The following is a 13530-nucleotide window of genomic DNA, read 5'->3' as shown; positions in this document are numbered from 1 at the left end:
CTAAGTTTAGCCAAAACCTCGTCAATAACACGTCCTGTCAACTGAAGTGTAGACTACCCACCTACTTCAGCCTCTCGCAATATTTACTTGCGCCTTGTTTAACTAGTCAACCTTCTACTTTTTAACACACTCGTTTCATACCGCTCTCCTATCGCATAAATATATAAACAAACAATACCCCCAATACTACAAGAGCTGCATCTCAATATTCCGCTCGTCCCTTTATTTAATATCGCCGTTACTAGATCAATACAATATATTACTTGGCCTACCTACCCTAGACGCTCACTCTGTGTATGACATCGATCAACGGGTATCTCTGACAACCATGTCGTTCAAGATCGCCGCCCCCGATGAGTACCTTGCCATTACTGGCATGAACGTGAAGAGTGTACTCATCACGAAAGCCGCATGGGTTTGGCCCTTCCAAAGATGCACACGCTTCTCCGTTCAGCCTCACGATTATGCTATGAACCTCCAAGGTACCTCTTAATACCAACTACTGTTTAACCCGCCTACTAACCTCTATGTAGCCATGACAAAGGAGAAACTTCAGTTCCTTCTCCCTGTTGTGTTTACCATTGGACCGTACGTGTCATCCTTGCCTAGCTGCTATAGTAATTCGGAAAATATTGACCTAATGATAGGGATGTGAACAATCGAGGAGCCAACTCGAAGGCCCACAGGCCCGCAGCAAATCTTCAAGGGGGGCATTCCGCACATGATCATACTCACGATGAAGACCGTGGAGATTCTTTAATGAAGTATGCCATGCTATTGGCCGAGTCTACTTCCCAGAAAAAGGGATCGCTATATCTCGAGAATATCGTAAAGGGTATTATCGAGGGCGAGACTCGCGTACTGGTATCTAGTATGACGATGGAAGAAATATTCACAGAACGCGAAGAATTCAAGCGCCGTATCTTCCGAAACATTCAGGGCGAGCTCGACCAGTTCGGTCTTAAGATTTATAATGCCAACGTTAAGGAACTTAAAGATGCTGCCGGCTCTACGTACTTCCAATCGCTCTCTCAGAAGGCCCACGAAGGCGCCACCAACCAAGCCCGTATCGATGTCGCAGAGGCGCAGCTTCGTGGGAATGTCGGCGAGGCAGAGAGGCATGGCCAGCAAGAGCGATCAATTGCGAAGATGTAAGTGTCTCCTTCATGTAGCTGCGGCACCTCAAAACTTCAACCTTTACAAAACTGACCCGTCCCCCGTAAAGCAATGCGGAAACGGCCGTCCAAAAGACTGATCGGGACGTTGAGCGCGCGGCAGCAGAAGCCAATCTCGCTACGCAAAAGACCGTCCTTAGCCGAGATGTCGAGATCGCGCGTATCCAAGGTAGGTATTTTTAGTTCAAAATCTGACGTTTTAATAAGTGGACTTATAATAATTTCTACAAAAAACAGCGACGCGTGCAACCGAATCGCGTGATGAGGACCTGAAGAAAGAAGTCCAAGTCAAGCGCGCAGCTGCCGAACTCGAACGCCTGCGTGCCGTCGACGTCGTTAAAGCCGCCATTGCCCGAGAAAGCAAACAGCAAGCTGCCGACGCGAAGGCATACGAGGTAGAAGCCGAGGCCCGTGCCAACTTCGAGAAGTCAAACAAGGCGACGGATGCTGCGGCATATAGGACCAAGATCGACGCCGAGACGCAGGCTTTTGCGGCCATCAAGAAGGCGGAGGCCAATCTTCAACAGAGGCTGAAAGAGGCGGAGGGTATGGCTGCTATGGCTGATGCTTACTCCAAGATGAGCAATGCTTTTGGTGGCCCAGCCGGACTTCTCCAGTACAGTAAGCTACCCCTAGGACGATCTCCCCCTATTTCATTAGCTCAACAAAATTGTTACTAACTGCTATTTTTACAGTGATGATCGAAAAGGGCACATACGTCGAACTCGCCAAGGCCAACGCCGGCGCCATCAACGGCATGCAACCCAAGATCAGCGTCTGGAACACGGGAGCCGAAGCCGGGTCGTCCGGCGCCGGCGGCCAGGGATCTGGTCAAGATAGCGCTGCGACGCTGAGAAACGTAAGTTATCATGTAACCCATACAAGGTGTTGATATACGCGTGCTAACATAGAGCTAATCAGGTATACCAACTCCTCCCTCCGCTGATGTCGACGATCCACGACCAGACAGGCATCACCCTACCTGAGTGGCAGTTCGGGAAGTTGCCAAACAACGAGGTCGCAAGACGTGACCAATTCCAAAACCAGGAAAATGTCAACGGCAAATAAGGGCGGGAGCGTCATTCATGATTACCTATTGATTATACCACGGAACGTCTTTGCACTACGTCTTTCGTTTTTCTAGCTCGTTTGCCATGTTGTAGATATACTCAACGGTTCTTTCTTGTTTCAATAAGGGCGTTTGCAGTAGGCTTATAGCTTGCGTGCTAGTTGATATCCATCTGAATTAAATTCCATTCTTTTCTATGACATGACTTCTGTGAGCTTCTTGACTTTGTTATTAGTTAGTTAATCATTCCAGTAAGATAGATATTGGACAATTATTAGGGGGAGGGTTTACTAATAATTAGTAGCTCTATGCATAGTCCGATCGCATATTTCTAGGAGTCGACCGTTGTCTGAACTCTGCAGCCCATAGTCTATCGAAATCCTGCAATTGTAGATGAAGGGTATAATTTCGCTCTTTTGATTATTTTTATATAAGTTTCTATTTGAAAGGCGAGTAGCATTTGTTATAACGATGCGTACAGGGATATGATCGAGTAACGAACTTGAAGTGTTACGATAGCTGACCGGCGTCAACCTGTGGTCGCCTGGTTACGTCCTACGAGGACGCGATGTATTCGCTTCCTAACCGAATCTTATCGCGCTATTGCGATCCCAGGTTCCCGCAATAGGCGGCCGTTTCTCCTGCTGAGAGTTACTTCCTATGCTCCCCCCGCTACCTACGGCGGCGCCTGTAGGAGGTGGGCTGTTGGCAAATTTAATGCCTGTCCCTGGGCTCCATACACTCTGCATGGGATTTGCCCTCGGCGGTTGAGGCTGCGGCGCCACCGTCTCACCAGCCGGCATCCATGACTGAATGTGCGCTTCGGCAGGACTTTGAATCTGTTGTCTGGATGGAGCAGGTGGTGGCAAGAATGAGGTCTGCTGCGATTGCTGCAGCTGATCTTGATAGCCTGTGCCACCGTTCCAACCACTTGAAGAGCTGGTCGGTTGCACAGGTTGTTGCACACGATCGTGTTGTCCCCCGAGACTCAAGTTGTTCAGCGGCGGCATACTTAGCTCATCCTCAAGCATGCGTGCCTCGTGTCTTCTTTCGGCTACAAAGTTCCGCGCTCCATCTCGGAAGCCACCTACAATGCGACTGAGATCGTTGTAGAACTTGCGTCCCGCCTCCGCGTTGCTGATCAATTCCTTGTATTTGTAATATGCATTTTCGAGTTTCTGAAGAGCTTGCTCCCTTTCCTTGTTTCCTTTGTCACCCACCGTCTTCTTTTGGCTCTCAAAGTCACGATTTACTCGGATTAGCTCTGAAATAAGCCTCTCCTGCTCAGTCGCCTCAGCTTGCACAAGTTCAAGGTCTGGTTCATAAAGCGAGTCTAGCCGTTTTTCGAAGAACTCTTCAAAGTGTGCGGGAACTATAGCAGTCGCCACCGTTTGGGCGCGTTCTATTCTTGCCGTTTCGGTTAATATGTCAGACTTAATGTCATCACCACGGGCCTTTTCGCGAAGAGCTTCAGCTTTTCGACGACGACGGCCCTCGAGACGTGCTATATTATTGTAAGCTGTACGTAGACGACCAATGGCGGGCTTGAGTGATTCTGGGACTTCAGTACGCCGTGATGAGGGCACGAAGTCTAGTAGGCCACGATCTGGTCCTGTAAGAACGGCCAACATAGGTTCTATGCTATAAAATTTGTCGCGTACAACCTTATCGCTGCTTTCACTGTTCGCAAACCAGCCCTCCGCATCTCCTACTTGTTTCCAAAGCTTTACACCTTGATTCGGTTCAGAATGACTCTCAGGTCGCGACCAACGTTCAGTGCCATATTTTCTACGCAGCTGAGCATCTTCTTCCTCTTCTGCTTGCAGCAGGCTTTTGCCTTCTTCAAACACTGCCAAGTCAGCAGCGCGCAGCTTGTCAATATCAGCGAAGCTTCTTTGCAAGCGGTGCAAGGCATCTGCCTGCCGTATTTCTTCGGCATGCTGAACCAAAGTCCCAGGCAGGCCGAGCGGTTTTTCGAAGGCCTGGAGCGAACCTGGAAGATTTAGAGACGAAAGAATCTCATGAATTCTCTCGTTCAGTGTTTCGAGTTCAGCTACGATGTTCTGATTTACCAGGCGGTCTCTTCGCTCTTCATAGATGGAGACGGCAATATGAACGGAATATGGGACGAGTTTTGTGAAGAGCGGAGGACCAAACTCGCCCTTCTCTCCGAGATAGTTTAGAGGTGCCGACACTTGTGGTGGTATTCGTGCAGCTGCCATGGTAGCTCGATCCAATATCTTGAGTTCTGACTTTGGTGGCACTGGGTCTATAGATAGGTAGGTAGTTAGCACTGAGGTCTGTCTGTATTGATTTATTGGAGTAATGGCCGCGATACTTACTTAGATAGATGACGTCGTTGTCTTTTTCAGCTCGTTTAAGATCTTCCTCTACTCTCCGCTTGAGACTGTTTAAGTCATCTGCCACCGTTTTGTGTAAGTAACCGCCGCGACTCTCCCTGAGCCCTTCGTTCACGCAAGAAACAGCATCGCGCAATCTCGCTACCTCTTCACCATATTTTCTCTTTTCTAGACATTCGCAAGCCGCACGATATTGAGCGGCGGCGGCAAAATGATGGTGTTTAGCGCTCATGTGATGAATCCAACTACTGCTGATAGCCTGTGATCGCATAGCTGCCTCGCTCGCTTCATTATAGAAATCAGAAACCTTAGCAGCTAGCTTAGCTATTGATGCATCCTTGTAGCCGTCCATAACGGCCTTTTGCCAGAAGCATTCTTGAGCCTGCGCTAGCTGCAGTTGTATTAACGAGTCTAACGTGTGCTCATCCATGTCCTCCGGTGGCGTGGTTCGCAGCTCAGGTATAACCTCATTTTTCAAGTGTGTCAGTACGCCTGCCGACTGGCTGAAGTAGCTCGCTGCGGTCTTGAGGCCATCCGTACTGGCGCGGTTACTTGCTATGGCTAGCTGGGAGTATAGGGCGGCGAGGTTGTATAAGATGTTGGCGAGTTCGAACTTTAGATTATTATGTACTATGGGCCGTTCGGTGTTGTAACCTAAAGCGGGATACCATGTGAAGTCTGCGCCGATCTATGCACGGAGAGGATCTGTAAGTATAAAGCGACTGTAGAATCTCTAGCAGAGATGGCTTGGAGACTTACATCTATAGGGAATTTTCCCCCGATCCATACAAGCTGTCCAGCGTAGGCCTGTAATCTCGCGACACCAGTAGGGTGCGGCTCGCGTACATTCACGGCTTGGCGTCTCAAGGCATCGACTACCTCTAGATCTTGGCGGAACATGTCCGGATGTTGGTCATATTTGGTAGAGATATACTGTCGAATAGCGGACGAGAGCGAAAGATGGGCCCCTTTACGGAAGGGGACCGCGAGAATGTTGTTTTGCATAGCGAACCGGTGTATCACACGAACGAGTACTTAGGTCGTAAACAAGACAAGGTTAGGTACGTAATATGAAGACGGCGTAGTGTCAGGGTATGTATGCAGCTGTTGCCATATTTGTTTGACTTAAAGCAATTTAATGGAGATTATTTTGCGTCGAAATATGTTAGTAAAGAGCAAAGTCAATAGAGCAAGTTAAGTAGGTTAAATGACTTCATCCCGACCGCGTCAAAGCAAAGAAACATTCGGCGGTCGCCTTGGGCAGCCGTTCCTTTAGTGGGGTGCGGGGCAGATCTTACATAAGTGACACAAGGTTAGAAGGAGGTACCTAAGGCATTCCGTATAAAAATATGTATAAAAACGACTTTTAGTTCTAAACATAATTCTACATAATACCCCTAACAAGGCATATATCATTCATCGTGCTCCTAACACTAACATTCACGAGATCCCGTTCAGGATGTTACATTGAAATATGTCACGTTTACAGTAAAACACCGATGTTCAAGGTCATGTTCTCTTGGCCTATCTAAATATGTACAGTCGCAAGCGATGCATCTACCAGCTTCGTCTCGAGCACTTCGATTCCGAGTTGGCGACGCCCTCCAGTGCGACATTGAATAACCACTACCATCTGGCCCCAAGAAAAAGATCAACCCAAAATTGCCAGCCTTGACTATGTCAGCAGCAAACACGACACCCATGCTCTTCAATGGACATCTAATACTCGTAACTCCGCCTCCCAAAGAGCAACTGTATCATACAAATGGACGGGGGAATAAGATGTAAGTCCCAAAACAACCCAGATATTCTCAGACAGCACTACTGAGATGAAGAAATAAAAATGCCTAGTGTAAATGCTGAAAACGACCTTCAGTCGCCACTAATGCTGGGTTCCAAATAGCAATAAGGGTAGTACGATATAAGTGTACCAAGTTAATCCCTCTTCCGGAATCAACCAAGAAAGTATAGGGTGATGATGATGATAATAGTAAAGCGATTGACAGCGTTGTCAATTATGCATTATCGGATTTTCTTTTTTTTTTAGAAAAGGAGTGCGATAACCAGCGCGGGTTAATGTATACTTTGGACGTGGGTAAAGCCTGGCAGAAGTCTGCCTGACGCCGACACAATCCTAAAAGCAACGCATAATAATGTTGATAATATGCGATCAAGCAGACTGCACCAATGCAAAACAGTAAGCCGCTCTCCTTGGTCGAACTGGCATTCAAGAATAAGGTATCCTATCCTGCTAGGCCAATATCGGTGGGTGTTCAACAAGTCAAAAAGACTGGGTACGCAAAACAGCGAACTAGCTATGCCTGTAGAGTGTTTGTCCCACATCCATAGCGAAGTCTCTCATGGGTTTCCAATCCGGCCTTCTCCAAGCCAAGCAGATGAACATGAGCATCTATTCCTATTCCATCATACAAGAATCATTAGATCGTTTGCCACGCGCTGCGTGATGTCTCTATGGGACCCAGACAAGTTCGATTAGACCATCGACGTGAGACATTGGTTCACCATTTCGGTCAACCCATCTCCAGTCATTGGCTTTTCGTACGTAGACATGGGTAACGGTGTTATCCTCATTTACGTGTGCTTCCTGGAGATCCCAACTAACCTTACGACCAGTCTTCAAAAGACTAGGTCGCTGCGGGTCAAAAACGTAGTCCAGATTCCACCCCTTATCCTGAGGCGCGGCCGCAAACGTTCGCTCCATCTGAGCAAGGTTAAAATTGATGCCCTGAGGGTAGTGAGCAACACTGAAACCCGTTGAGATGATGAAGTTGTCGCTGGTTCGGAATCGCTGGAGGGTACAGTCCTCGCCACAGATATGAGCAATTTTGGTGTACTCCCAAGGCAGAGCTGAATGCCACCCGCCACCCTTAAAGTGGTGAAGAGAGATAGGCTTGATGCCAGACTCGTAGAAACCAGAAGGATCACCGTATAGATCAAGCTGGTATAGACCACGAAGGATTGACAGGCGTACATCTGTATTTTCGTAGATGCACTTACGAAGCAAAATATCACCCTGAGGACCCCAACCCGAGTTGGACTCATGGATCTTCTCATCAGTTTTGCAACTGTCATAGTCCTTGGCAATTTGCTCTGCCAGTGGCACCGAGAGGAATACACCAGCGCCACCGAAAGCTTGCGAACCATGGCGATCAACATTGTTAACATCCTCAGATAAAGTCCCAATGTAAAGCATTTCGCTAGGGTCGTAATCTTCAAACTTCTTCGTGAGCGCGTGGACACTGGGGAAGAACGTGTCATCGTCACATGACACGAGCCATTTCTTGGACGGTCGCTCGGGGTGGTTATATAAAGTTGGAATGAGCGTGAGATAGCGAACGGCCATCTCCATTGATGAGTCCGAGTGGTAAACATCAACATCAATTCCAGCGTGGTGTAATATAGTCTTAGCGTGAAGTATCTGATCTTCGGTCGCGTCTAGGAGCAAAAGGACCAATTTGCCACCATTAGAACGGCCCTTACCATCGGTTAACCAGTATGTCCATTCATTCACCGGGCTAGTCTTTTCGGAGCTGAATCTCTTAAATGTAGTAGACACACCGAACATGAAATCAGACAGGTTCCCAGAGGCAGGATATGGTGATTCAGGGACCGGAACTTCAAGAGGCTCGACACACTGCTCATTACCGTAGTTGCTGGGGTGTTGTAGATCAATCGTGGTGAAAGTATCAGGAAGGAACTGCTGAGGAATATTGGTGATTGACTTCCGTGTAATGGGCTTGCGGTTGATCCTGACATATCGCTTGAAGTACTGGAAAGTATCCCCAAGTTCATATTTTGCCTTGAGCTCGCCCATATGAGTTGAGTTGATACCGCAGTCCATTATATGGTTCGACACGGGCGCAGCATCCTTGTCGGTTACTTGTTGTCCATCACTAAGCGGTTGCTGCGAAATATCGCTTTTATGGGTAGAGGCGGCTTTCACAATTCGTGAGCCGACATCTTCAATGCGGTCGGATTTCCATGTAACGCCGAGTAACAGTAGTAATGCGACAGCGAAGAGAACGCATCGCGAGAAAGGGTTCCGCATGCTGAAAAACTTCTGATGCGGAGAGGGCATTCTCGCTCCCATCGTAAATTTCCCCCCAACGACAACTTGCCAGGGGAGGATCGTCTCGACTATAATCGGGCTGGTCTCAACGGTGTCGCTAATTTCGTTTCTAATCCAAACAAGTAAATCAACCGCGGAATTACTTTATAACAGTTATTAGAGAGTTCCGTGTTTGCGGATTCAGCATGCGGCGCGGTAGTTGACAGTATGTCACGGGAGCCCTCGTTACTGGAAATTTCTCAGGTTTTCGCGATCCAAAAAGTACCTAGATAGGTGGTAACGAATGACACCTCACGCAACAAAGCGAGGAAAAGTGAGACGTGTGGAAGAAAGCAAACGCTCACACCCGTCTTACGTGTAAGGCGCTTCTCAAAACTGGGCGAGTAAGGAGGGAATGGTTATTTTCCAATATGAAGAAGAAAGGACAAAACGAAAGACAAGAGGGAGGAATTCGTCAGTAGAAAAGGAAAAAGGAGGGATCAATCAAGGCAAAGTATGTAAGGTAGAGAGGTAAGAAGAGAAACAAGCTCGACAGGGGTAATCACCTCCGTACTACAAGCGGAAGCTAGAGGACGCAGCAGCGTAGCGCATGTAGCGTATGCAGCGACGTATGTACCAGGTACGTAATTGCTAAATGCCCATATGGAACAGAACAGACGCGGACGATTAGGGGGGGCATGATAAATTGGGGTTGCCAGGATTTGTATTAGATCCGCTGATCGAGGGGTACCATTCGGTATGGTACCTAAGTAGGCGGTACATCCCCTGGTTGTGGATATTATCCTAGGAGGTAGCCCTGTGGGCAAATGGGCAAACCGGAAACTACAACTTGAAAAAGTTAGGGTAACAGGTAACTAACCTAGGGCCTAGGTACATATGAGAAATAAGGAAACCTTGGAAGTCCAACTATTCGATTGGCTCATTATATGACCCGCTCTTTTCCAAGAAGAATAGAAAATAGAAAAGCCAATTGGATTACCTATGCGTTCCTGCGTTCCAATGAGCTACTTGGTTGATTTACTTGGCTGATTTAGCGGCTTAAGAGATATTCGGGCATAGGTAGTCTTGTCTAATATTGTCTTGTACATATTATATTATACACATCGCATGGTGTTGTAGAACAAAGCAGATCGAAGATGTATATCTCATGTTTGTTTGGCTAGAGAGCATTTCCTCTATCTAGCCCGTGTACGCCATGCATCAATGAGCAATGAGATAGGTAAACTGCCCAGACCCTTGATAGGGTGTATATTACCTAGCGCGGCAACACCGCACATTGGCATACCTACCTACATAGCAGCAGCATTAGGTAGTCGACAGTATCTTCGTTTGATAGGCCACTGACTTACAGCATGCCTCGGTCGGCTTGTAGATCCCCCCCAAGTTAAACTTCTGGTTTACCTACCTCTTACTTATTTACACTACAGACTACTAAGATGCTGTATTGGTCATTGTGGAGCGTTTATTGCTTACCATATATGTACCGCGACATGTTTAAGCGATGCCGGTTGAATAGTGGCTTGTGATAATCTACACACTTATACCTACTACTATGTAGGAAGTGGTTAAAATTCCAGTTGACCACCGATCATACGTAAACATGTACACGGTTGTTTACATGGTTGTTGCTACATGGGTATCATACATACATACATATCAGCGGATAACACCTTAACTTTACTGCTAATCATTAATAACAGTGTTGCATTTAAAACCGAAGAATTTCTCAGTCAAAAGTAGTAATGGTGGGTTTACTCAGCCTGAATTATCGTCATCGTCTCCTTTCCTTGGTGGGATTGCCTACGATAGTATATGCGAAATGTGGACGTGGCTGGCAGTGCTTGTGACGATCTTTTCGCCATGCGCTTACCCGTCAAGCCCGTCAAGCCTCGTAAATTCTAATACGAAAAGCAAACCTCGTGAACTACTTACATGTACATTTGTAAATTGCTGTATTTAGAAGAATCAGCAGCATGAGCTGACGAATCACTAAACTGCATTATATGAAGAACCGATGTAAGAAAAGTATGTTACAAGTTAAAATCAATACGTCAATGTGGCCAGTTACTGTGACCACCATGTGTAGGTACGCTGCAGGCCTTCATTTTTCCATATTATAGTGGCATAAACTCGGTAACCTGTCATGTATGTAAGTAACTAAAATGTACCTTTGCGTCCCGTCCCATCACCATCGTACTTTTGGCCCTGTCAAATACGGCAAGGTTAACTTTGACAGTCTAGAACTATACCTTTTAAGTAAAAAGGTTACGCGTACCTTATTTTAGTAACTTTTCATTTAGATATGAGATGAATTGCTTTAGTTAGGAGGTCTAGACACGAGAATAGAAAAGCTTCTTCCTTACTTCATAAACTTTATCTTCTAGTTTCTAGTCCAGACTTCAACAAAACTCATCTTATCTGTTTCGTGCTTGTATTCAAATTCAGATCCCGGCTAGCCAAGTCTGGAAATCCTTGAAAGGGCTTTCCGCTCCTTGAAAGGCTTTCCGCTCGGCCATGTACTAATGAAGATCACTACGTCGTTTGTCTCGATGTTCCCAGCTCCCAGCCCGCCCTAACCACCCATCACCAGGGGTAGCACAGGCCAGCATTCGTAAGCTGTGGGTCTATCGTTTCGGATGTCTCGCCAGTCATCGTCCAGTTCAGTGAGATTGCAGCAATTACGTCAATCCTGAACCCGCTTAAGCATTTTTTTCATTTTTTTCATCTGTCAGTACCTAGTATTTATGTCTCAAACAGGACTGGCGTTTCCGTCACTGTTCACCTAACAAGAATTCTACAACGCGATGGATAGATACCTGTTCGCATATCCCGATGCGAAATGGAAAATTATAAGAAAACAGACATCATGAGAGCCCAAGCTGTTATCTTCTCGGCATTCATAATGTGGCTGCAGATCAGGAGTCGATTCCGTTAGTCTACCTGTCTACGATGCCACATTGGGGGAGAACTTGAACCTCGACGCCCGTAAATACTACAATGACAATGAAGGGTGTGCCGGGCGCTGCACAACATATGGGATATTTTCCACATAGGTCGCGTTATCACGAAATTGTCATTTACTGTCTAGAGCTTCTAGAAGCGCCGCGGCTTTGCTCAATATCGCGGTTTTATCAAAAAAGAAGCTTATATTTCTATTACATATCGCTTCAACCCGGCAGTATGAACATTCTCGCTATCAGGAAGTAACGGCAATTTGGAACTTGGTGCTCTTGCATGGCACATCCTGTTTGTAATTAAAAGGTCTTGGCATCTGCAGCTGATAGATTCTCTGTGGTGGGAATTTACACGCCTAAACCCGTTATAATATGCCTAATCAATGGCTTAATTGCCGATATGCCAACATGGTTGGCTGTTGTTGATAGACCTTACAATTTTTCACGCCGTGATATGTCTAGTCTATACTCAAATATGATCATGGGTTCTTGCAAAGCTGAATGGAGGAAGCGAAAGAAGCAAAAGAAGTAAAGTGAGGTAGAGTGATAATATACTAATCGATTGTAGTAGGCATAAACATTCAGACTTTGGCAGCGATGTCGTTTTTATTATTCATGTAATACTGCCAAAGTATACTAGGTTAACCTAGACGGATGTAACTGATGTAAGCTTCCACGGATACTCGGCTCCAAATGTACGACTGCACGGCTTGGACCCGACCTAAGGCTTGGCTTGCCGTTCTACATATGTGAGGGATTGTACTACTTGACCTTCCGGTTGTGTTAGTAGAACGGTAAACCCCTTGAAAGAACCGAGAAGAGCCGGACCAAGAGACTATGCTCCGGATCAACACTACCGCTAACAGGCCAAAAATCTAAAGATGGTCGACGGGGATATTGAAGATCTCAACGATGATCGCATTCAGATTCGGACTAGGCGTAACAAATTCGACCTACATACTATTAGTTAAGTGATCCGAAGGCTCCCTGCAGCCGGTTCTCCCTAAGTCGGAACCTCTGTCACCGTTTCGCAACTTCTTCTGAAAACATTTTCCAAGACTGCCAAGTCATCCTACAATAGCCCAAGAGGAACGAATAGTCCAGAAGGAACAGAATGACTATTTTAGAGATGAAAACCGTAAACCATACTAACCGACACTTGGCAATGGGCTATTTATGTGCTTTTTGCCAAGCTCAAAAGCTAGACGGGCGGCGGCGTTGAGGCGTTGCAAGGCGTCGTCTCACTAGCCACCGGTGTGCTCAAAAGCCAAGAGTCTAAATGTGAAACGTGAGAAAGGACATCGAACAAGGGCCGTCTCGATTGAGGTTGAGGTGATCTGTGATCCAACGCCAAGCAACCTTATTGAGAAGGCCATCACAAAACTGATCAAGTACACTCATATCCCGCCGTTGATCATCACGCAAGCCGAACCCCAAACTGGTAGGCAATTACCCCCTCATGAAGTGATATTTAATCTCATCTCCAGCTTCTTTGCCAACCCCCCGCTAGAGGCTTGTTAGTGTTTTTATATGTAGCCAAGAACGATCAGCCACATCCGTTGCGCTTCAGTTAGCAACATGCAGATCCTTTACCTATGTAGCCAAATGTACTTGTACTCCGGCGGCTAGAGATCTAAGAACCCCGTCCGGTTCTGTGCCTCCACGAGAGCCGCCGGGAATATGGGAAATTATCTGCCTTCTAGTGTAATACATAGGTACAATTATAATTGCGGGCATATATATATATGTATTTACCAGCTGTAACAGAATAATAACCAGGCTAAACAAGTGCCACGTGCTCGGGGCCAAAATACATGTTTCTGAAACCACGCCGCTAAGCATAGTTATTGTTTATTCTCCGTAGTGATGACGACAATGTTTC

General features: G+C 46.6%; 3 protein-coding genes across 3 annotated transcripts; 1 reads left to right on the top strand and 2 right to left on the bottom strand.

Moving 5' to 3' along the window:
- Positions 1–328: 328 nt before the first annotated feature.
- F4813DRAFT_388021 (uncharacterized protein) lies at positions 329–2243 on the top strand (the record flags this gene model as incomplete). The annotated part of the gene is made up of 7 exons (XM_049246639.1): positions 329–482; positions 534–588; positions 648–1151; positions 1226–1344; positions 1413–1796; positions 1871–2034; positions 2097–2243. 7 exons carry the CDS (start codon positions 329–331, stop codon positions 2241–2243), a joined length of 1527 nt encoding a protein of 508 aa, XP_049101279.1.
- Positions 2244–2278: 35 nt separating this feature from the next.
- F4813DRAFT_28312 (BRO1-domain-containing protein) lies at positions 2279–5850 on the bottom strand. The gene is made up of 3 exons (XM_049240511.1): positions 5364–5850; positions 4587–5292; positions 2279–4513 (listed from the first exon to the last, which is right to left on the bottom strand). The coding sequence occupies exons 1-3, from the start codon at positions 5607–5609 to the stop codon at positions 2826–2828; spliced, it is 2640 nt and encodes an 879-aa protein (XP_049101278.1). The 5' UTR covers positions 5610–5850; the 3' UTR covers positions 2279–2825.
- Positions 5851–7074: 1224 nt separating this feature from the next.
- On the bottom strand, positions 7075–8673 carry F4813DRAFT_379961 (glycosyltransferase family 31 protein; the record flags this gene model as incomplete). Its single annotated transcript, XM_049245515.1, has 1 exon — positions 7075–8673. One exon carries the CDS (start codon positions 8671–8673, stop codon positions 7075–7077), a length of 1599 nt encoding a protein of 532 aa, XP_049101277.1.
- Between the last annotated feature and the right edge of the window lie 4857 nt (positions 8674–13530).

Source organism: Daldinia decipiens (genome assembly GCF_022478715.1).
Source record: "Daldinia decipiens strain CBS 113046 unplaced genomic scaffold F4813scaffold_10, whole genome shotgun sequence".
NCBI classification, from domain to species: domain Eukaryota; kingdom Fungi; phylum Ascomycota; class Sordariomycetes; order Xylariales; family Hypoxylaceae; genus Daldinia; species Daldinia decipiens.
The sequence above is the reverse complement of the archived record's forward strand: the minus strand, read 5'-3'. Positions and strand labels throughout refer to the sequence as shown.

Bases quoted from the DNA above. Each gene is read 5' to 3' on its own strand.
- F4813DRAFT_28312 (XM_049240511.1), bottom strand. From the start codon at position 5,609: ATGCAAAACAACATTCTCGCGGTCCCCTTCCGTAAAGGGGCCCATCTT. The intron at 5,293-5,363 runs GTAAGTCTCCAA...CTCCGTGCATAG, and splicing joins GGGGAAAATTCCCTATAGAT to ATCGGCGCAGACTTCACATG. The intron at 4,514-4,586 runs GTAAGTATCGCG...ACCTATCTATAG, and splicing joins CAACGACGTCATCTATCTAA to ACCCAGTGCCACCAAAGTCA.